At 40.2% G+C, this 22,741-nt stretch overlaps 1 protein-coding gene across 1 annotated transcript in view; it reads right to left on the minus strand.

Annotated features, from left to right (window-relative positions):
- Positions 1-22,741, minus strand: part of MYO5B (myosin VB) — a gene marked incomplete at its 3' end in the record, with an annotated part of 387,279 nt that overhangs the window by 197,435 nt on the left and 167,103 nt on the right. Inside the window, exons 3-4 of the mRNA XM_081252328.1 lie at positions 12,006-12,177; positions 5,706-5,850 (exon numbers count right to left, since the gene is read on the minus strand). Coding sequence (XP_081108454.1) covers positions 5,706-5,850; positions 12,006-12,177 — 317 coding nt within the window. The remainder of the gene's footprint in view (positions 1-5,705; positions 5,851-12,005; positions 12,178-22,741) is intronic.

Here is a 22,741-nt window from a genome sequence, read left to right on the forward strand (position 1 = left end):
GGCTGCCACAGGTGGGCCGAGCTGCACTTCCCCTCCCCGGGACCCCGAACAGGAGCGGTCCCATCTTTCACTATTAGTCACAGCTCAGCAGAACAGCAGAGCCAGGTGGAAATGTGCGTGCTCTATTACCTTGGCTACCCAAGCAAATGAATTTGCTCTGCAGTGTCCCCACTCTCTTTCAGGAAAGAACACAAAAGCTTAAAAAAAAAAAAAAAAAAGGATCAGACCTGGGGAGCACAACAAGGTGGCCCACTCCTACCAGCAGAGCTACAAAATACACCAAAACTCTAATCTCACTCTGGAATTTAGACACTTTTGAAACATTAAGGCAAAAGGCCTATCCTTCGGTCCTCATGGCCCTGAGGACCAGAGTTTGCTCTGCTTTGGGAAGACTACCTGGGGCCAGTCGACAGGCACCAGTGATTGAGGGAGTACAGTTTCTCAGCAGGTACAAAGGGCTTTGGGGCAAAGAGACCAGGTCTGAATTCCAGCTTCAGCATCTACTATCAATCATTACACAGAGGTCATTGAAACAGGCAAGGTATTTCCGCAAGAATCTAAACTACTCATGAGAAGGTGTTCTCATCCTTGGAAATGGTATAGCAATATGGAGAGAAGGAAGCGATTTTGAAATAGGGCCCATCAGAGAAAAATTGGTCTTTGAACATCCCTTGTGTCATATCATCTCTTTATCGAACAAGCTCTAAAATGTCTCTATTGCTCTAGGCCAGCATTTCCCAAAGAGTCCTTGAAGACAGTTTTGTGTCTAAATATGATTTGCAAACCCAGCATAATGCATCCCCATCGTGGAGACTCAGGATGCATGTCAACATAACTACCCTGAGAAGCCCCCTGCCCTGAAGGCAGATGGTTCACTTGATTAATCCAGGGTTTCCAAGAGTCGTTTTACCATCTCTGTACCCTTTGTTAATAGAACACGCTTTTCTCTCAAAGTTCACCCCGGCCTTCAGAGGCCTCCACCGTCTGGCCACCCTGCCACCCTGCCTCTAACTGTACCGTCCACACAACCCCAACACAGTCGCACTTACCACATAGGTTAAGCTTTCCTGGGTGCTGGTTCCCTAACCATGCCTTTTGTGAATAATAGCTTTTTTGAGATACAGTTCACCGAACACACGATTCACCCATTTAAAGTACACAATTCAATGGGTTTCAGGGCATCTGCGGAGCTGTGCACCCACCCACACAATCAGCTGCAGAAAATGTTCATCACCCGGCCCCCACCATCGCCACCACTTAAAAAAACAAGACATCCTCATCAGCAGTCACTCCCCATTCCCCTCAAACCTCCAGCCCTAGGCAAATACTAATCTACCTCTGTCTCTATATTTGTCTACTCTGGACATTTCATATAAGTGGAATCGCACAGTATGGGTTCTTGTATGTCTGGCTTCTTTCACTTAGCATGTTTTCAAGGTTCATCTCTGTATCAGTATTTTGTTCCTTTTCATGTACCAAATAATATTCCACTGTATGGCTATAACCACATTTTATTTATCCATTGGTCAGTTGATGTATATTTAGTTTTTTCCCCACCTTTTGGCTACTGTGGATAATTCTGCTATGAATGTTTGTGGATGAGTTTCTGGGTGAACATGTTTTCATTTCTCTTGGGTACATACATGAGAGTAGAATTGCTGAGTCCTGTGGTAACTCTGTCTAACCTTTTGAAGAACTGCTGGACTATTTTACAAAGCAGCTGCACCATTTTACATTCCCACTAGCAGCGTATGAGGATTCTAATTTCTCCACATCTTTGCCAACTCTTGTTGTTATGGCTTTCTGATGACAAACATCCCAGGGGGTGTGAAGCACTATGTCACTGTGGTTTTGTGACCGTACTTTTTTTTTTTTTTTTGCGGTATGCGGGCCTCTCACTGTTGTGGCCTCTCCCGTTGCGGAGCACAGGCTCAGGACGCGCAGGCTCAGCGGCCATGGTTCACAGGCCCAGCCGCTCCACGGCACGTGGGATCTTCCTGGACCGGGGCATGAACCCGTGTCCCCTGCATCGGCAGGCGGACTCTCAACCACTGTGCCACCAGGGAAGCCCTGTGACCGTACTTTTTGATGCCCCACTGTTAGGGAAATGATCACTCTAATCCACCCATCTAGAGTTCTGCTTCTCACTCTACATATCCTACCAATTCATCAAGATCCAGCTTAAATGCTACAGTTTTCTTGGCCCAGGTGTGACAATCATCTCCAAACTCAATTCAAACAACGCTGAGCATGGCTTCAATTTACACTTCCTGCAGTTACAGGCTTTTTGGCCTACTGTGTCCTCTCTCTCCAACCAGACTAGACCGTTGGCGCCTTAAGAAGTGGGGAGTGGTCTCACATTTCTTAGTGTTCATTCGGGAAGGAGCCTTTCAAATAACTGATACTTCACAAACGTTGGCTGATATGACTTAACCCAGGAGCTGAGGATGGAATCAGGGGAGGTAAAAATGAGGGAATGGGCATTTTGGATCTTGAACAAGGGAGGAGCAGAAATAAAGTGGCGGTCAGTCTCATTTCTCACGGGAACTATAGTTTCTTATGTGGAAGACAGAATTCACGAATTTGATGTTTTATACTAGCTTAGCCTTTTTATTCACTGTGAATCTCCATTTACTCTCAAGTCTAGTCTTGAAGTCAACAGGGATAGGGACAATGAACCAATCATCTTGTTATTGTGTCTCCTCAACCCTTCCATCCAGCACAAGATTCTGGATGGAAACCTCAGGATGGTGATGAAGGTCTGGATTTATCCCTTCGAGCTTTGACAGACTCCTCCCACACACTCAAAGCATCAAGAATTGGAGTGTCCCAGTGTGAACGACATGAAGAAAGAAAATCCAGTGTCCAGTGAATCAAGAGAAAGAATTGCTGAGTCCAAGGCCAACTGACTCAGAGCCACCAAAGACTGGGAGTCATTCACTTTAGTTTCTGGTACCCTTTATTTTGCCCAGCGGTTATGGAGGCTCAGATTCAAAGCAAACTGTGTTAGACTGTGGCTACTTGATCCACATAACAATTAATCCAAAAACTACTGATGAGTCAGGAAGAGCACAATCCAGTTGGCAAGTATTGTTAAATGAATGTGTTCTAGTATTCAAAGTTGACAGAGAAGGCCCATAATGGAAATGCAGCAAAAACCGTCCCTGCATCTGACCAGTGGGTCTCCCTCTTTCCCTGCAAAGATTCTGCTGGTGCTTCTAATATGCCTCTCAGATCAATGGCAGAAACCATGAGCTGCTGACAACAGAACTTATACAAAAATAGCTCTCTCTCCTGTGGCCACGTGTGCTGGCCTTATGCTTCTAATGCACGTTCAGGAGCCAAAACTGCACAAGAATTTCAGCAAAATTATTTGGCTATACCCTAGGACTCAGTGGGTAAAACGATTATAAACCTTAGCACTTTAAAGAAAATCCTTGAGGAAGCAACTCCTTGTCCAACTTTAACATCCAAACCCCTTAATCATCAAATGCATTACCACAGGCAAGATCATATCACCACCACCCTGGATGCCCATACCTGCCTTTTCCCTCTAACAGGTGTGAACAAGGACCCAAACAAGTGAAATAACCCAAGAGTACAGCTTCCGGCATGGAAAGGAAGGTAGGTATTTAATCAAGAGGATCTACGGTATGGATAAAAGTGGAGGCTAGATGTTTCTCAAAGCTGTAGGGGAGCCTCAAGAAGTCTGATAAAGAACAGCAACTTCTGATCCATCTAAGTGCAACTGGCTAGGAGAGGAGAATGGGATGAAAAACAAACATCAATGACATCCATGAAAGGACAAGTCTCAGGGAGCTGGCAGAACCTTTAGCATGGTAGGAAGTCGTCAGAACCAGGCCATACTCACCTTCCATTTTAGAGCCATAAAGAAATCATCCGTAAAGGAGGAAGGATAATCTTCTTCACATGAAGCAAATGATGACTTGGCTTAAGTGATTCTCCCAAGACGTAGAAGCCTGTCCAGACCCCAGGTCCCCCTCCACTGTGCATACACCTGAGCGAGGTCGTGTGCTGCATCACGCTACCCCTCATCCTTCTCCACATGTGATCTGACCTTGAACTACACTTCAGTCCAGAGGTGTGTGCCTCAACAGCTTACCAAGCTAAGCGACTCCAGGTCAAGCCCTGATAGCAGATGAACATAGTATGTGGTCGTTTTATGGCATCAGAGAGATCAAAGGTCATGACCATTTTAGCTCCACAATCTATCACATTTGGGAGAAATAAAATGGTTGTAGATCATTCTACTTATTGTATTGCTGTTCTCCAATCACTGCTTATATTGAATACGGTCACTGTGTATCCATAAGGAAGCAGACCTTTTACATACTGATCTCCACAGCCAGCAATAAAACATTATAAATTAGTAAGGAAACTTCTATAACAGTCTTTCCTCATGGAAACTTTCTTTGGGCTGAAAATTACACTCTGATATCCACCGAAGCACAGACCACCTTAAATGGGATTCTTTCTCACTCCTGTCACTAAATTAGCCTAAGCAGCCCTCCTCCCCACAAAGGACTCCTACCTTTCCTGCTAGCTCTGTAAGATATTCTCTAGAGGTGGCAAAAAAGATTTAGCTGAAAGGATCCAGCATTTTTCTGTTAATTGGAAAAATGCATTTCCACCAAAACTTTGGTAAAACTATCTTTCCCTATACTATATCTTGACAGTTCAAGACCAACACTGTGGTGGTTAATTTTATGTGTCAACTTGGTTAGGCCACAGTTCCCAGACATTTGATCAAACATTAGTCTGAATACTACTATGAAGGTGTTCTTTTCTAGATGAAATTAACATCTACATCAGTAGACTTGGGTGGGCCTCACCCAAGCAGTTGAAGATCATAAGAGAAAAAAATTTGACATCCCCACCGAAGAGAATTCTGCTAGTAGAAAGCCTTCAGACTCAAAATACAGTATTTTTTCCCTGGATCTACAGCCTGCCAGCCTACCCTGCAGATTTTGGACATGCCAAGCCTCCACAACTGCATGAGCCAATTCCTTAAAATAAAAATCCCTCCCTTTACATACATACACACGCACGCACACACACACACACACTCCATATTGGTTCTGTTGCCCTGCAGAACCCTGACCGATACACTCACCTAGCCCACCTTCTGACGAAACAGACCTGTACCTATCTTTCAGAGTTCGAAAATCAGACCTGCTTAAGTGCCTAAACAGAACTCCACTTCCAGGCTAAAAACCTGAAACCACGATGCATAACTGCTAATTTGAAATTTCTATTTCTGCCCCAAATGCCTGGCATCTCAAGAAGTTGCCAGAGTTCTGGTTCCTTCAAAAGAGAGCCTTCAGTGAGTTCTGCAAAATGAACGGTGATGGTATAAAATGGATTCATTACACCTGGAGGGGAGGAGAGAGGGCCAAAAGAAAGTCAAGGAGACATGAAACACTAGGCATTAACTGCATTGTTCAAAACTGAAATAAGTCTAAGGAGCCACTGTCCTCCAAGCCAAGGTTCAGGTTCACAAGAATAAGATGAAGACATGAGGAAACATGGTAAGAAAAGAACCTGAGCTGGTTTGGTTCCCAAGACTCTTTCTCAATCCCAGAATGACCACTCCACCACTAAGAAAAAGCAGCCGAAGAAGGCAGAAACTCCCTTTTTTTCCCTCGGACTACCCAGGAGGACTTCTGGGCTGAGGTTATTCTTACCTGGCCATCTGCTTGTAGGCTTCCTCGGCCACAGCAAAGATGTGAGGGTCCATATCCCCCATGTTTTGGCCACTGTAGGCATAGATGACATCTTGACCATAGATTGGCAACTGTTCATAAGGATTAATGGCAACAAGCACGATCCCTGCAAACAGAAAATGCAGTCAGATTCTGAGAGCACAATGGCCTCCTGACGAGCTTTACAGGCCCCTGTTCATATGCATCAGAACTAAAGAAGGAAAGAGGAACAGAATGAGTCTTAACCAATCACTCAACTAAATCTAGACGTATGTGTGTTTATCAGGCACTCTGCTAGGCCCTGATGGAGAAAAGAATGACAGGCCAGGCCTCCAAATGCCCTAGAGCATGGAATAAGCACATGTGCATGGGCATGCGTGCACACACACAAACACGCACGCACAAATGCTCAACAAATTGAATTCATAAAATAGACATGTAGAAAGTGTTGCAGGATCAGAAAGAAGAGGGTACTTAACCCTGCCAACAGGTGTCAGGCTTAAAAAAAACCTCTCAGAATTAAAATCTAAAAGAGGGACTATTAATTTCTCATTTGTATGTGGGCTGTCTTAACTAAAATATAAACAACTTGCGAACAGGAAATATGATTTACACATCGTAATGTCAAATCTTGGCTCAGCCAATTATTTTTCATTATTTATTTATTTTTTTTTAACATCTTTACTGGAGTATAAATGCTTTACAATGTTGTGTTGGTTTCTGCTGTATAACAAAGTGAATCAGCTAAACGTGTACAGATATCCCCATATCCCCCTCCCCTTGCGTCTCCCTCCCACCCTCCCTATCTCACCCCTCTAGGTGGTCACAAAGCACAGAGCTGATCTCCCTGTGCCATGCATCAGCTGATTATTAATTGTGTGACTTTGCCAAATTACTTAACCTCTGAGTGCCTTAGTTTCCTAGACCACAAAGTGGGGATAATAATTGCATTTCCCTGGTTATCCTCAGGGTAAAATGATTAATAGAGAGAACATTCACACCATTCAGATTTGCACAGTAAGCACTGAGTGTTGGCTATTCTTTATTGTCTCACATCACACTATATCATGCATTATCTTTCACTTCACTATTTTTCCCATTTTGTGTCCCCAAAAGGACATACTGCAGTGGTGGACTCAATAACTACATGTTGAATGAAGAGTTAGCAAATCCTCTCACCCTGAAGATCTTTTACGGAAGGGCAAGGTAAATTGATATTTGAGGATGTGAAGAGTGAGAAAAAAACAAATTCAATATTCAACATAAGACAAATTCATGCCTTTTTCTTTCACATAAACATATTCTGGATCTCAAGGGAACCACTGATGGGTACAAAAAATGTGAGCTTTTCCAGTCATTTGGGAAAGAGAAGGCAAGAATGGAAAGGGTCACTGCCAAGATGGGAGAGCGCCTACATTGTGCTCCCTTCTGGTGTTTGAAAAGAAGCACAGTCAAGAGAACGAGAAGACAAGCCATAGACATATCTGATAAAGGACTGTTACCCAAAATATACAAAGAACTTTTAACACCCAACAGTAAGAGAATGAACCATCTAATTAAAAAATAGGCAAAAGACCTACACAAATACCTCACCAAAGAAGATATAGAGATGGCAAATAAGCATGGGAAAAGATGCTCCACATCATAAGTCATTAGGGAAATGCAGATTGAAACACCAATGAGATACCACTATACACCTATTAGCATGGCCAAAATCCAGAACACTGGCAAGGTCAAATGCTGGCGAGGATGTGGAGCAAAGGAAACTCTTATTTCATCACTGGTGGTAATGCAAAAGGGCACAGCCACTTTGGAAGTTTTTTATGAAACTAAACATAATCTTACTATATGATCCAATAATCACACTCCTTGGTATTTAGCTAAAGGAGTCAAAAACATATCCACACAAAAACCTGCACGTGGATGTTTATAACCGCTATATTCATAATTGCCAAAACTCAGAAGCAAGGAAGGTGTTCTACAGTAGGTGAATGGACAAACTGTGGTACATTGAATAATGGAATATTAGTGTTATAAAGAAATGACTTATCAAGACATGAAGAGACATGGAGAAAACTTAAATACATATTACTAGGTGACAGAAGCCAATTCAAAAAGGCTACACACTGTGACTACACCATATGATATTCTATAAAGGCAAAATTATAGAGACAGTATAAAAACTCAGTGGTTGCCAGGGGTTAGCGGGGAGAGAGGGATGAACAGGCAGAGCACAGATGACTTTTAGGGCAGTGAAACTACTGTTATGATACCATAATGGTGGCTACATGTCATTACACACTTGTCTAAACCCGCAGAACATACAACACCAAGAGTGACCTAATGTGAACTATGGACTTTGGGTGATAGCGATGTGTCTCTGTGGGTTCATCAATTTTAACAAATGTTTCACTCTTGAGCAGAATGGTGATAGTGGGGAAGGCTCTGCATGTGTTGGGAAAGGGGTTATATGGGAAGTCTGTGTACCTTCCACTCAGTTTTGCTCTCAGCCTAAAATTGCTGTAAAACGTAAAGTCTATTAAAAGGGGAAAAAGTACGAGAGAGAGGGAGAGAGAGAGAAAGAAACGTGAAACTTAATAAACCACATTACCCAAGTAAAGAAGAAAGGGCAAAGAGAGGAAAAAGACAAAGTCCAAACACAAAGTCCTCTTCAGACGAAAGTTTTCCTGAAAATACAACCTGGAATGAAAAATAAGGCCCAGAACTGAGAAAAACTCCAATTAATAAGAGAATTCTCCAAGTCATTCGCCTTAAAAACAGCCTCTCATGTTCTACTGGTTACTGAGAGGTGTATAAAACCCTAGTTCATTCCATTCAAATTTTGATATTATACTCTGAGGTCACACATTTTCTTAAAATGTCTCAGACCCCTCCACAGCAGGTAAGAGTGCTTCCTGATGACTTAGAATTCTGCGTTACATCAGTCACTCTGAAAGCTGAAGCTGGAGGAGCCAAAGTACGCTTGGATAAATACATACAGACACCCAGACCTCTCTTAGAAGGAATGCCTGTAAAAAGCGAAGCTGGTGGTCATTTATCCCTTTCTCCAAAAAGGGAGATTTTCAAAAATCTTTTTGAAAAAAAAAAAACAACACTTACTGAGGGCTTCCTTCAAATAAAACTCTCACTAACAACTGGGGGAAAGGAGCTTTGGGAAACTCTCTCAAGCACTGAAATCAACATGGTATTTCCAGCTCCCGAAATCTGGCATAAAAGCTCACCCTAACTTAGCAGCCAGCTGGCCAATTCCAAACCAAAGTGGGATATCACAATGAAAAGAACCCTGACCCCGAGGGCTCACCTAGGATCACAGATAAGACCAAGGTACTGAAGTACAAATGGGACAACCCCCGACAAAGAAGCCCTCAGCTGACTCTGCAACCAGATCCTAAAATGTTTTGCCCCTCAAATGACAATATATGTAGGGTTCTTGTTTTCACCATACCACTTAATGATAGTCTAAAAGAGAGAAGCCAAAATTTGGGATGGGGGAAATTGAGAAATTTCAAGAAAAATGTGAGAGAAATTTTAGGACATTTCTTTAAAACATTTGTCATGGCACATAAATCATACCAATGTTTTCTTAGGTCAGTCTCCCAAGACAATAGAAATAAAAACAAAAATAAACAAATGGGACCTAATCAAACTTACAAGCTTTTGCACAGCAAAGGAAACCATAAAAACTGAAAAGAAAAGACAACCTACAGAATGGGAGAAAATACTTGTAAACAATGCAATCAACAAGGGCTTAATTTCCAAAATATACATACAGCTCATACAACTCAACAACAAAAAAACAGACAACCCAATCGAAAAATGGCAAAAATTAAAAAAGACCTAAATAGGCATTTCACCAAAGAAGACATACAGATAACCAATAGGCACATGAAAAGCTCCTCAACATCGCTAATTATGAGAGAAATGCAAATCAAAACTACAGTGAGAGGCTTCCCTGGTGGTGCAGTGGTTGAGAGTCCGTCTGCCGATGCAGGGGATGTGGGTTTGTGCCCCGGTCTGGGAGGGTCCCACATGCCGCAGAGCGGCTGGGCCCGTGAGCCATGGCTGCTGGGCCTGTGTGTCTGGAGCCTGTGCTCCGCAGTGGGAGTGGCCATGGTAGTGAGAGGCCCGCGTGCCAAAAAAAAAAAAAAAAAAAAAACCTACAGTGAGGTACCACCTCACACCAGTCAGAATGGCCACCATTAAAAAGTCTACTAATAACAAATGCTGGAGATGTATGGAGAAAAGGGAACCCTCCTACACTGTTGGTGGGAATGTAAGTTGGTGCAGCCACTATGGAGAACAGTATGCAGGTTCCTCAGAAAACTAAAAATAGAATTACCACATGATCCAGCAACCCCACTCCTGGGCATATATACAGACAAAACTGTAAGTCAAAAAGATACATGCACCCCTATGTTCACAGAAGCACTATTTACAATGGCCAAGACATGAAAACAACCTAAATGTCCATCAACAGATGAATGGATAAAGATGATGGGGGGTGTGTGTGTGTGTATGTGCGTATATGTATATGTATGTGTGTATATATATATGAATACTACTCAGCCATAAAAAATAACGAAATAATGCCATTTGCAGCAACATAGATGCACACAGAGATTATCATACTAAGTGAAGTCAGAAAGAGAAAGACAAATACCATATGATATCACTTATATGTGGAATCTAAAATATGGCAAAAAATAAACCTACCTATGAAACAGAAAAAGACTCATATATATAGAGGACAGACTTGTGGCTGCCAAGGGGGAGGGGGAGTGGGGTGGAGGAAGGATGGACTGGGAATTTGGGGTTAGTAGATGCAAACTACTACATATAGAATGGATAAATAACAAGGTCCTACTGCATAGCACAGGGAACTATATTCAATATCCTGGGATAAACCAGGATATTGAAATTAACACAATATTGTGAATCAATTATATTTCAATTAAAAAATAAATTTAAAAAAACATTTGTCATGGTTTCTGATCATGAATTCAACAAATATTCATCATACACATGTTTGTACATGGGCAAGTGAGAAGGTCAGACAGAAAGGCAGCCCTTTCTCAAGCAGAAAACAAAAACATGCACCCCAATGTTCACTGCAGCACTGTTTACGATAGCCAAGACATGGAAGCAACCTAAATGTTCATCGATAGAAGAATGGGTAAAGAAGATGTGGTATATATATACAATGGAATATTACTCAGCCATTAAAAAGAATGAAATAATGCCATGTGCAGCAACATGGATGGACAGAGATTGTCATACTGAGTGAAGTAAGTCAGACAGAGAAAGACAAATATCGTATGATATCGCTTATATGTAGAATCTTAAAAAAAGGGTACAAATGAAGTTATTTACAAAACAGAAACAGACTCACGGACTTAGAGAATCAACTCACAGTTACCGGGAGGAAGTGTGGTGGGGAGAGATAGTCAGGGAGTCTGGGATTGACATGTACACAAGGCTATATTTAAAATGGATAACAAACAAGGACCTACTTATAGCAAGGGAACTCTGCTCAATGCTATGTAACAACCTGAAGGGGAAAAGAATTTGAAAAAGAAGAGATACACATATATGTATAACTAAATCACTTTGCTGTACACCTGAAACTAACACATTATTAATCACCTATACTCCAATATAAAATAAAAAGTCAATAAAGGGCTTCCCTGGTGGCGCAGTGGTTGAGAGTCCACCTGCCAATGCAGGGGATGGGGGTTCGTGCCCCAGTCCAGGAAGATCCCACATGCCGCAGAGTGGCTGGGCCCGTGAGCCATGGCCGCTGAGCCTGCGCGTCCGGAGCCTGTGCTCCGCAATGGGAGAGGCCACAACAGTGAGAGGCCCAAGTACCGCAAAAAAAAAAAAAAAAAAGTCAATAAAAAACAAAAACAAGCCAGCTGTACGTTTGCATCAGTGCACTCCACAGTGAGAGCAAATGCCTGAGCTAGCACATTGGGACGGATTTACTGCTTTCCTACTGATTCCAGGACTGTGCCTGACCATCAAGCCACAAGGTGTGGCCCATTTCTTCCCTGCTTGAGCTGTGATTAACACCAATCCTCCCACAGAGAGGTATGCAGCCTAATTAAGCCACATTCACTGACTGCAAACATTTCAAGGGTCTCAGGTGAGAGGCACTTATAATGAGAGCGAAAGTAGGATTCTTAACCACTGGAATTTAACACGTAAAGTCTAAAGACTGTAAGCACTTTCAAACACACACAGCCAATAGATACCCCCACTTACCACAGTACGTGTAGATATGGTTGGACTCCAGGAAACGGACCTTTAAATTATGTAAAACTGCAGGCTCATGTAGATAGCTAAGGGCAGTTAGGTCATTTTCTCCCACCAGGATATCTGGATTCCGCAGGAAGGGAAGCTGGTTGCTTTGGACATCAATGGGGTATTCCCGAATCTAAGGAAAGGCAAGTGACAAACACAAAAAGGCAGAGTTATGAAGCATTTAGCCGGTATTCAATGTCCTGTCTTGTTGGCTAGGATCGCTACCCTAACATGATCATAAGTGAAGATAAATAAGACGTTTTAAACAAAGCCAGTTGAACAAAATACCTGTGTTGCCATAAGTGACAAGCTCAGGTAGAAAATGTGCTGATAACATAATCCCAGTGTATCAAGGTAAAAGACTGAATGACATGAAAAATTCAGGAAGCACAGGTAGATTTAATAAAGTGTTCTTCGGCTTCTCAATGCACAAACACTGAGTCTTTAGTACTAGTTGCCGTACTGTTCTTTCTCCCATCCAGGAAAGCTTCTTTGGTTTGCCCAATTTGATGCTGCTATCTCTCTACTCTCTCTCCCATCATCCAACGCACTCACTTTTTTTTTTTTTGGATTACCTTACAACTAGCAAACTGCTCTCCATAATTCCATTCAAGTTGTACACCTATTTTTCCCCAACCTAACTGCGAGCAGTAATTTTACTTTAACCTAAAGTATAATAGGAGCTTGAGGTGTGTGTGTGTGTGTGTCTGTGTGTGTGTGTAATTAGGTGTGTGTAACTATGACTACACATCCTAAAGTCAAATCTCAAATACAAGGTGTTATCCTTGTACTCTCAGCATACATAGCACATGGACTACATAAATACACAAAATACGTTTAGTGACAGGATATATAACTGACTACCTGTACACATGTAATTAACACAAAGATGTCATTAAGAACAGTCAGCTCTACCCACCACCAGTCCCTCCCATCAAGCCTCTTAGACAGCCTCATCCACCACAGGGTAGACAGCAGAAGCAAGAAGAAGTACAATCCTGCAGCCTGTGGAACAAAAACCACATTCACAGAAAGATAAACAAGATGAAAAGGCAGAGGGCTATGTACCGGATGAAGGAACAAGATAAAACCCCAGAAAAACAACTAAATGAAGTGGAGATAGGCAACCTTCCAGAAAAAGAATTAAGAATAGTGATAGTGAAGATGATCCAGGACCTCGGAAAAACAATGGAAGCAAAGATCGAGAAGATGCAAGAAATGTTTAACAAAGACCTAGAAGAATTAAAGAACAAAAAAAAAGAGATGAACAATACAATAACTGAAATGAAAACGGCACTAGAAGGAATCAATAGCAGAATAACTGAGGCAGAAGAACGGATAAGTAACCTGGAAGACAGAATGGTGGAGTTCACTGCCGCGGAACAGAATAAAGAAAAAAGAATGAAAAGAAATGAAGACAGCCTAAGAGACCACTGAGACAACATTAAATGCAAGAACATTCGCATTATAGGGGTCCCAGAAGGAGAAGAGAGAGAGAAAGACCCGAGAAAATATTTGAAGAGGTTATAGTCGAAAACTTCCCTAACATGGGAAAGGAAATAGCCACCCAAGTCCAGGAAGCACAGTGAGTCGCACACAGGATAAACCCAAGGAGAAACATGACGAGACACACGGAAATCAAATTGGCAAAAATTAAAGACAAAGAAAAATTATTGAAAGCAGCAAGGTAAAAACGACAAATAACATACAAGGGAATTCCCATAAGGTTAACAGCTGATTTCTCAGCAGAAACTCTACAAGCCAGAAGGGAGTGACATGATATACTTAAAGTGATGAAAGGGAAGAAACTACAACCAAGATTACTCTACCTGGCAAGGATCTCACTCAGATTCGATGGAGAAATCAAAAGCTTTACAGACAAGCAAAAGCTACGTGAATTCAGCACCACCAAACCAGCTCTACAACAAATGCTAAGGGAACTTCTCTAAGTGGAAAACACAAGAGAAGAAACTGACCTACAAAAACAAACCCAAAGGAGCTGTGAGAACAAAGAAGAGAAAGGGAAACCTCTCCCAGCAGCCTCAGAAGCAGCGGATTAAAGCTCCATAATCAACTTGATGTACCCTGCATCTGTGGAATACATGAATAGACAACAAATCATTCCAAATTGAGGAGCCAGGAGTCAGTGCTGTGCCTCTGAGGTGGGAGAGTCAACTTCAGGACACTGGTCCACAAGAGACCTCCCAGCTCCACATAATATCAAACGGCGAAAATCTTCCAGAGATCTCCATCTCAACAGCAGCACCCAGCTTCACTCAACGACCAGCAAGCTACAGTGCTGGACACCCTATGCCAATCAACTAGCAAGACAGGAACACAACGCCACCCATTAGCAGAGAGGCGGCCTAAAATCATAAAAAGTCCGCAGACACCCCAAAACACACCACCAGACGTGGACCTGCCCACCAGAAAGACAAGATCCAGCCTCATCCACCAGAACACAGGCACTAGTCCCCTCCACCAGGAAGCCTACACAACCCACTAAACCAACCTTAGCCACTGGGGACAGACACCAAAAACAACGGGAACTATGAACCTGCAGCCTGCAAAAAGGAGACCCCAAACACAGTAACATAAGCAAAATGAGAAGACAGAAAAACACACAGCAGGAGAAGGAGCAAGATAAAAACCCACCAGACCTAACAAATGAAGAGGTAATAGGCAGTCTACCTGAAAAAGAATTCAGAATAATGATGGTAAAGATGATCCAAGATTCTATTTCCCAGATCCAAAATCTTGGAAATAGAATAGACAAAATGCAAGAAACAGTTAACAAGGACCTAGAAGAACTAAAGATGAATCAAGCATCGATTAAAAACACAATAAATGAAATGAAAAATACTCTAGATGGGATCAATAGCAGAATAACTGAGGCAGAAGAACGGATAAGTGAGGTGGAAGATAAAATAGTGGAAATAACTGCTGCAGAGCAAAATAAAGAAAAAAGAATGAAAAGAACAGAGGACAGTCTCAGAGACCTCTGGGACAACATTAAACGCACCAACATTCGAATTATAGGGGTTCCAGAAGAAGAAGAGAAAAAGAAAGGGACTGAGAAAATATTTGAAGAGATTATAGTGGAAAACTTCCCTAATATGGGAAAGGAAATAGTTAATCAAGTCCAGGAGGCACAGAGAGTCCCATACAGAATAAATCCAAGGAGAAATACACCAAGACACATATTAATCAAACTGTCAAAAATTAAACACAAAGAAATCATATTAAAAGCAGCAAGGGAAAAACAACAAATAACACACAAGGGAATCCCCATCAGGATAACAGCTGATCTATCAGCAGAAACTCTACAAGCCAGAAGGGAGTGGCAGGACATAATTAAAGTGATGAAAGAGAAAAACCTGCAACCAAGATTATTCTACCCAGCAAGGATCTCATTCAGATTTGATGGAGAAATTAAAACGTTTACAGACAAGCAAAAGCTGAGAGAGTTCAGCACCACCAAACCAGCTTTACAACAAATGCTAAAGGAACTTCTCTAGGCAATAAACACAACGAAGGAAAAGACCTACAATAATGAACCCAAAAGAATTAAGAAAATGGGAATAGGAACATACATATCGATAATTACCTTAAATGTAAATGGACTAAATGCTCCCACCAAAAGACACAGATTGGCTGAATGGATACAAAAACAAGACCCATATATATGCTGTCTACAAGAGACCCACTTCAGACCTAGAGACACATACAGATTGAAAGTGAGGGGATGGAAAAAGATATTCCATGCAAATGGAAACCAAAAGAAAGCTGGAGTAGCAATTCTCATATCAGACAAAATAGACTTTAAAATAAAGACTACTAAAAGAGACAAAGAAGGACACTACATAATGATCAAGGGATCCATCCAAGAAGAAGATATAACAATTGTAAATATTTATGCACCCAACATAGGAGCACCTCAATACATAAGGGAAATACTAACAGCCATAAAAGGAGAAATCGACAGTAACACAATCATAGTAGGGGACTTTAACACCCCACTTTCATCAATGGACAGATCTTCCAAAATGAAAATAAATAAGGAAACACAAGCTTTAAATGATACATTAAACAAGATGGACTTAATTGATATTTATAGGAAATTCCATCCAAAAACAACAGAATACACATTTTTCTCAAGTGCTCATGGAACATTCTCCAGGATAGATCATATCTTGGGTCACAAATCAAGCCTTGGTAAATTTAAGACAATTGAAATTGTATCAAGTACCTTTTCTGACCACAATGTTATGAGACTAGATATCAATTACAGGAAAAGAGCTGTAAAAAATACAAACACATGGAGGCTAAACAATACACTACTTAATAACGAAGTTATCACTGAAGAAATCAAAGAGGAAATAAAAAAATACCTAGAAACAAATGACAATGGAGACACGACGGCCCAAAACCTATGGGATGCAGCAAAAGCAGTTCTAAGAGGGAAGTTTATAGCAATACAATCCCACCTTAAGAAACAGGAAACATCTCGAATAAACAACCTAACCTTGCACCTAAAGCAATTAGAGAAAGAAGAACAAAAACATCCCAAAGTTAGCAGAAGGAAAGAAATCATAAAAATCAGATCAGAAATAAATGAAAAAGAAATGAAGGAAACGATAGCAAAGATCAATAAAACTAAAAGCTGGTTCTTTGAGAAGATAAACAAAATTGATAAACCATTAGCCAGACTCATCAAGAAAAGAAGGGAGAAGACTCAAATCAATAGAATTAGAAATGAAAAAGGAGAAGTAACAACTGACACTGCAGAAATACAGAAGATCATGAGAGATTACTATAAGCAACTCTATGCCCATAAAATGGACAACCTGGAAGAGATGGACAAATTCTTAGAAATGCACAACCTGCCAAGACTGACTCAGGAAGAAATAGAAAATATGAATAGACCAATCACAAGCACTGAAATGGAAACTGTGATTAAAAATCTTCCATCAAACAAAAGCCCAGGACCAGATGGCTTCACAGGCGAATTCTATCAAACATTTAGAGAAGAGCTAACACCCATCCTTCTCAAACTCTTCCAAACAATATCAGAGGAAGGAACACTCCCAAACTCATTCTACGAGGCCACCATCACCTTGATACCAAAACCAGGCAAGGATGTCACAAAGAAAGAAAACTACAGGCCAATATCACTGATGAACATAGATGCAAAAATCCTCAACAAAATACTAGCAAACAGAATCCAACAGCACATTCAAAGGATCATACACCATGATCAAGTGGGGTTTATTCCAGGAATGCAAGGATTCTTCAATATACGCAAATCAATGTGATACACCATATTAACAAGTTGAAGGAGAAAAACCATATGATCATCTCAATAGATGCAGAGAAAGCTTTCGACAAAATTCAACACCCATTTATGATAAAAACCCTGCAGAAAGTAGGCATAGAGGGAACTTTCCTCAACATAATAAAGGCCATATATGACAAACCCACAGCCAACATTGTCCTCAATGGTGAAAAACTGAAACCATTTCCACTAAGATCAGGAACAAGACAAGGCTGCCCACTCTCACCACTCTTATTCAACATAGTTTTGGAAGTTTTAGCCACAGCAATCAGAGAAGAAAAGGAAATAAAAGGAATCCAAATTGGAAAAGAAGAAGTAAAGCTGTCACTGTTTGCAGATGACATGATACTATACATAGAGAATCCTAAAGATGCTACCGAAAAACTACTAGAGCTAATCAATGAATTTGGTAAAGTAGCAGGATACAAAATTAATGTACAGAAATCTCTGGCATTCCTGTACACTAATGATGAAAAATCTGAAAATGAAATCAAGAAAACACTCCCATTTACCATTGCAACAAAAAGAATAAAATATCTAGGAATAAACCTACCTAAGGAGACCAAAGACCTGTATGCAGAAAATTATAAGACACTGATGAAAGAAATTAAAGATGATACAAATAGATGGAGAGATATACCATGCTCCTGGATTGGAAGAATCAATATTGTGAAAATGACTCTACTACCCAAAGCAATCTACAGATTCAATGCAATCCCTATTAAACTACCACTGGCATTTTTCACAGAACTAGAACAAAAAATTTCAAAATTTGTTTGGAAACACAAAAGACCCCGAATAGCCAAAGCAATCTTGAGAACGAAAAATGGAGCTGGAGGAATCAGGCTCCCTGACTTCAGACTATACTACAAAGCTACAGTAATCAAGACAGTGTGGTACTGGCATAAAAACAGAAAGATAGATCAGTGGATCAGGATAGAAAGCCCAGAGATAAACCCACGCACATATGGCCAACTTATCTTTGATAAAGGAGGCAGGAATGTACAGTGGAGAAAGGACAGCCTCTTCAATAAGTGGTGCTGGGAAAACTGGACAGGGACATGTAAAAGTTTGAGATTAGATCATTCCCTAACACCACACACAAAAATAAGCTCAAAATGGATTAAAGACTTAAATGTAAGGCCAGAAACTATCAAACTCTTAGAGGAAAACATAGGTAGAACACTCTATGACATAAATCACAGCAAGATCCTTTTGGACCCACCTCCTAGAGAAATGGAAATAAAAACAAAGATAAACAAATGGGACCTAATGAAACTTCAAAGCTTTTGCACAGCAAAGGAAACCATAAACAAGACCAAAAGACAACCCTCAGAATGGGAGAAAATATTTGCAAATGAAGCAACTGACAAAAGATTAATCTCCAAAATTTATAAACAGCTCATGCAGCTCAATAGCAAAAATACAAACAACCCAATCCAAAAATGGGCAGAAGACTTAAATAGGCATTTCTCCAAAGAAGATATACAGACTGCCAACAAACACATGAAAGGATGCTCAACATCATTAATCATTAGAGAAATGCAAATCAAAACTACAATGAGATATCATCTCACACCAGTCAGAATGGCCATCATCAAGAAATCTAGAAACAATAAATGCTGGAGAGGGTGTGGAGAAAAGGGAACACTCTTGCACTGCTGGTGGGAATGTGAATGGGTACAGCCACTATGGAGAACAGTATGGAGGTTCCTTAAAAAACTACAAATAGAACTACCATATGACCCAGCAATCCCACTACTAGGCATATACCCTGAGAAAACCATAATTCCAAAAGAGACATGTACCAAAATGTTCATTGCAGCTCTATTCACAATAGCCCGAAGCTGGAAACAACCTAAGTGTCCATCATCGGATGAATGGATAAAGAAGATGTGGCACATATATACAATGGAATATTACTCAGCCATAAAAAGAAACGAAACTGAGCTATTTGTAATGAGGTGGATAGACCTAGAGTCTGTCATACAGAGTGAAGTAAGTCAGAAAGAGAAAGACAAATACTGTATGCTAACACATATATACGGAATTTAAAAAAAAATGTCATGAAGAACCTAGGGGTAAAACGGGAATAAAGACACAGACCTACTTGAGAATGGACCTGTGGATATGGGGAGGGGGAAGGGTAAGCTGTGACAAAGCGAAAGAGAGGCATGGACATATATACACTACCAAACGTAAGGTAGATAGATAGTGGGAAGCAGCCGCAGAGCACAGGGAGATCAGCTCGGTGCTTTGTGACCGCCTGGAGGGGTGGGATGGGGAGGGTGGGAGGGAGGGAGATGCATGAGGGAAGGGATGTGGGAACAGATGTATATGTATGACTGATTCACTTTGTTATAAAGCAGAAACTAATAAAAAAAATAAAATTAAAAAAAAACCCAAAACAATTAAGAAAATGGTCATAGGAACATACATATCGATAATTACCTTAAACATGAATGGATTAAATGCTCCATCCAAAAGACACAGGCTCGCTGAATGGATACAAAATCAAGACCCATATACATGCTGTCCAGAAGAGACCCACTTCAGACCTGCGACACATACAGACTGAAAGTGAGGAGATGGAAAAAGATATTTCATGCAAATGGAAATCAAAAGAAAGCTGGAGTAGCAATACTCATATCAGATAAAATAGACTTTAAAATAAAGAATGTTACAAGAGACAAGGAAGGACACTACATAATGATCAAGGGATCAATCCAAGAAGAAGATATAACAATTATAAATATATATGCACCCAACATAGGAGCACCTCAATACATAAGGCAACAGCTAACAGCTATAAAAGACGAAATCGACAGTAACACAAAAATAGTGGGGGACTTCAACACCTCACTTACACCAATGGACAGATCATCCAAAATGAAAATAAATAAAGAAACAGAAGCTTTAAATGACACAACAGACCAGATAGATTTAATTGATATTTATAGGACATTCCATCTAAAAACAGCAGATTACACTTTCTTCTCAAGTGCACAAGGAACATTCTCCAGGATAGATCACATCTTGGGTAACAAATCAAGCCTCAGTAAATTTAAGAAAATTGAAATCATATCAAGCATCTTTTCTGACCATAACGCTATGAGATAAGAAATGAATTATGGGGAAAAAACGTAAAAAACACAAACACATGGAAGCTAAACAATATGTTACTAAATAACCAAGAGATCACTGAAGAAATCAAAGAGGAAATCAAAAAATACCTAGAGACAAATGACAATGAAAACACGATGATCCAAAACCTATGGGATGCAGCAAAGGCCGTTCTAAGAGGGAAGTTTAGAGCTATACAAGCCTACCTCAAGAAACAAGAAAAATCTCAAATAAACAATCTAACCTTACACCTAAAGGAACTAGAGAAAGAAGAACAAACAAAACCCAAAGTTAGCAGAAGAAAGAAATCATAAAGATCAGAGCAGAAATAAATGAAAGAGAAACAAAGAAAACAATAGCAAAGATCAATAAAACTAAAAGCTGGTTCTTCGAGAAGAGAAGCAAAATTGATAAACCATTAGCCAGACTCATCAAGAAAAAGAGGGAGAGGACTCAAATCAATAAAATTAGAAATGAAAAAGGAGAAGTTACAACAGACACTGCAGAAATACAAAGCATCCTAAGAGACTACTACAAGCAACTCTAGGCCAATAAAATGGACAACCTGGAAGAAATGGACAAATTCTTAGAAAGGTATAACCTTCCAAGACTGAACCAGGAAGAAATAGAAAATATGGACAAATAACAATTAATGAAATTGAAACTGTGATTAAAAATCTTCCAACAAAGAAAAGTCCAGGACCACATGGCTTCACAGGTGAATTCTATCAAACATTTAGAGAAGAGCTAACAACCACCCTTCTCAAACTCTTCCAAACAACTTCAGAGAAAGGAGCACTCCCAAACTCATTCTATGAGGCCACCAACACCCTGATACCAAAACCAGACAAAGATACTACAAAAAAAGGAAATTACAGACCAGTATCACTGATGAATATAGATGCAAAATTCCTCAACAAAATACTAGCAAACAGAGTCCAACAACAGACTGAAAGTATCATACACTACATGATCAAGTGGGATTTATCACAGGGATGCAAAGATTCTTCAATATATGCAAATCAATCACTGTGATACACCATATTAACAAATTGAAGAATAAAAACCATATGATCATCTCAATAGATGCAGAAAAAGCTTTTGACAAAATTCAACACCTATTTATGATACAAACTCTCCAGAAAGTGGGCAAAGAGGGAATCTACCTCAACATAATAAAGGCCATATACGACAAACCCACAGCAAACATCATTCTCAATGGTGAAAAACTGAAAGCATTTCCTCTAAGGTCAGGAACAAGACAAGGATGTCCACTCTCACCACTATTATTCAACATAGTTTTGGAAGTCCTAGCCATGGCAATCAGAGAAGAAAAAGAAATAAAAGGAATACAAACTGGAAAAGAAGAAGTAAAATTGTCACTGTTTGCAGATCACACGATACTATACATAGAGAATCCTAAAAATGCCAACAGAAAACTACTAGAGCTAATCAATGAATTTGGTAAAGTTGCAGGATACAAAATTAATGCACAGAAATCTCTTGCATTCCTATACTCTAATGATGAAAAATCTGAAAGAGAAATTATGGAAACACTCCCATTTACCATTGCAACAAAAAGAATAAAATACCTAGGAATAACCTACCTAGGGAGACAAAAGACCTGTATGCAGAAAACTATTTAAGACACAGATGAAAGAAATTAAAGATGACACCAACAGATGGAGAGATATACCATGTTCTTGGACTGGAAGAATCAATATTGTGAAAATGACTATATTACCCAAAGCAATCTACAGATTCAATGCAATCCCTGTCAAATTACCAATGGCATTTTTTACAGAACTAGAACAAATCATCTTAAAATCTGTATGGAGACAGAAAAGACCCCGAATAGCCAAAGCAGTCTTGAGGGAAAAAAACGGTGCTGGAGGAATCAGACTCCCTGACTTCAAACTATACTACAAAGCTACAGTAATCAAGACAATATGGTACTGGCACAAAAACAGAAACATAGATCAATGGAACAAGATAGAAAGCCCAGAGATAAATCCACGCACCTATGGTCAAAGGAGGCAAAGATATACAATGGAGAAAAGACAGTCTCTTCAATAAGTGGTGCTGGGAAAACTGGACAGCTACATGTAAAAGAATGAAATTAGAACACTCCCTAACACCATACACAAAAATAAACTCAAAATGGATTCAAGACGTAAATGTAAGACCAGATACTATAAAACTCTTAGAGGAAAACATAGGCAGAACACTCTTTGACATA

This window comes from Mesoplodon bidens, assembly GCF_964165515.1.
Source record: "Mesoplodon bidens genome assembly, chromosome: 13".
Classification (NCBI taxonomy): domain Eukaryota; kingdom Metazoa; phylum Chordata; class Mammalia; order Artiodactyla; family Ziphiidae; genus Mesoplodon; species Mesoplodon bidens.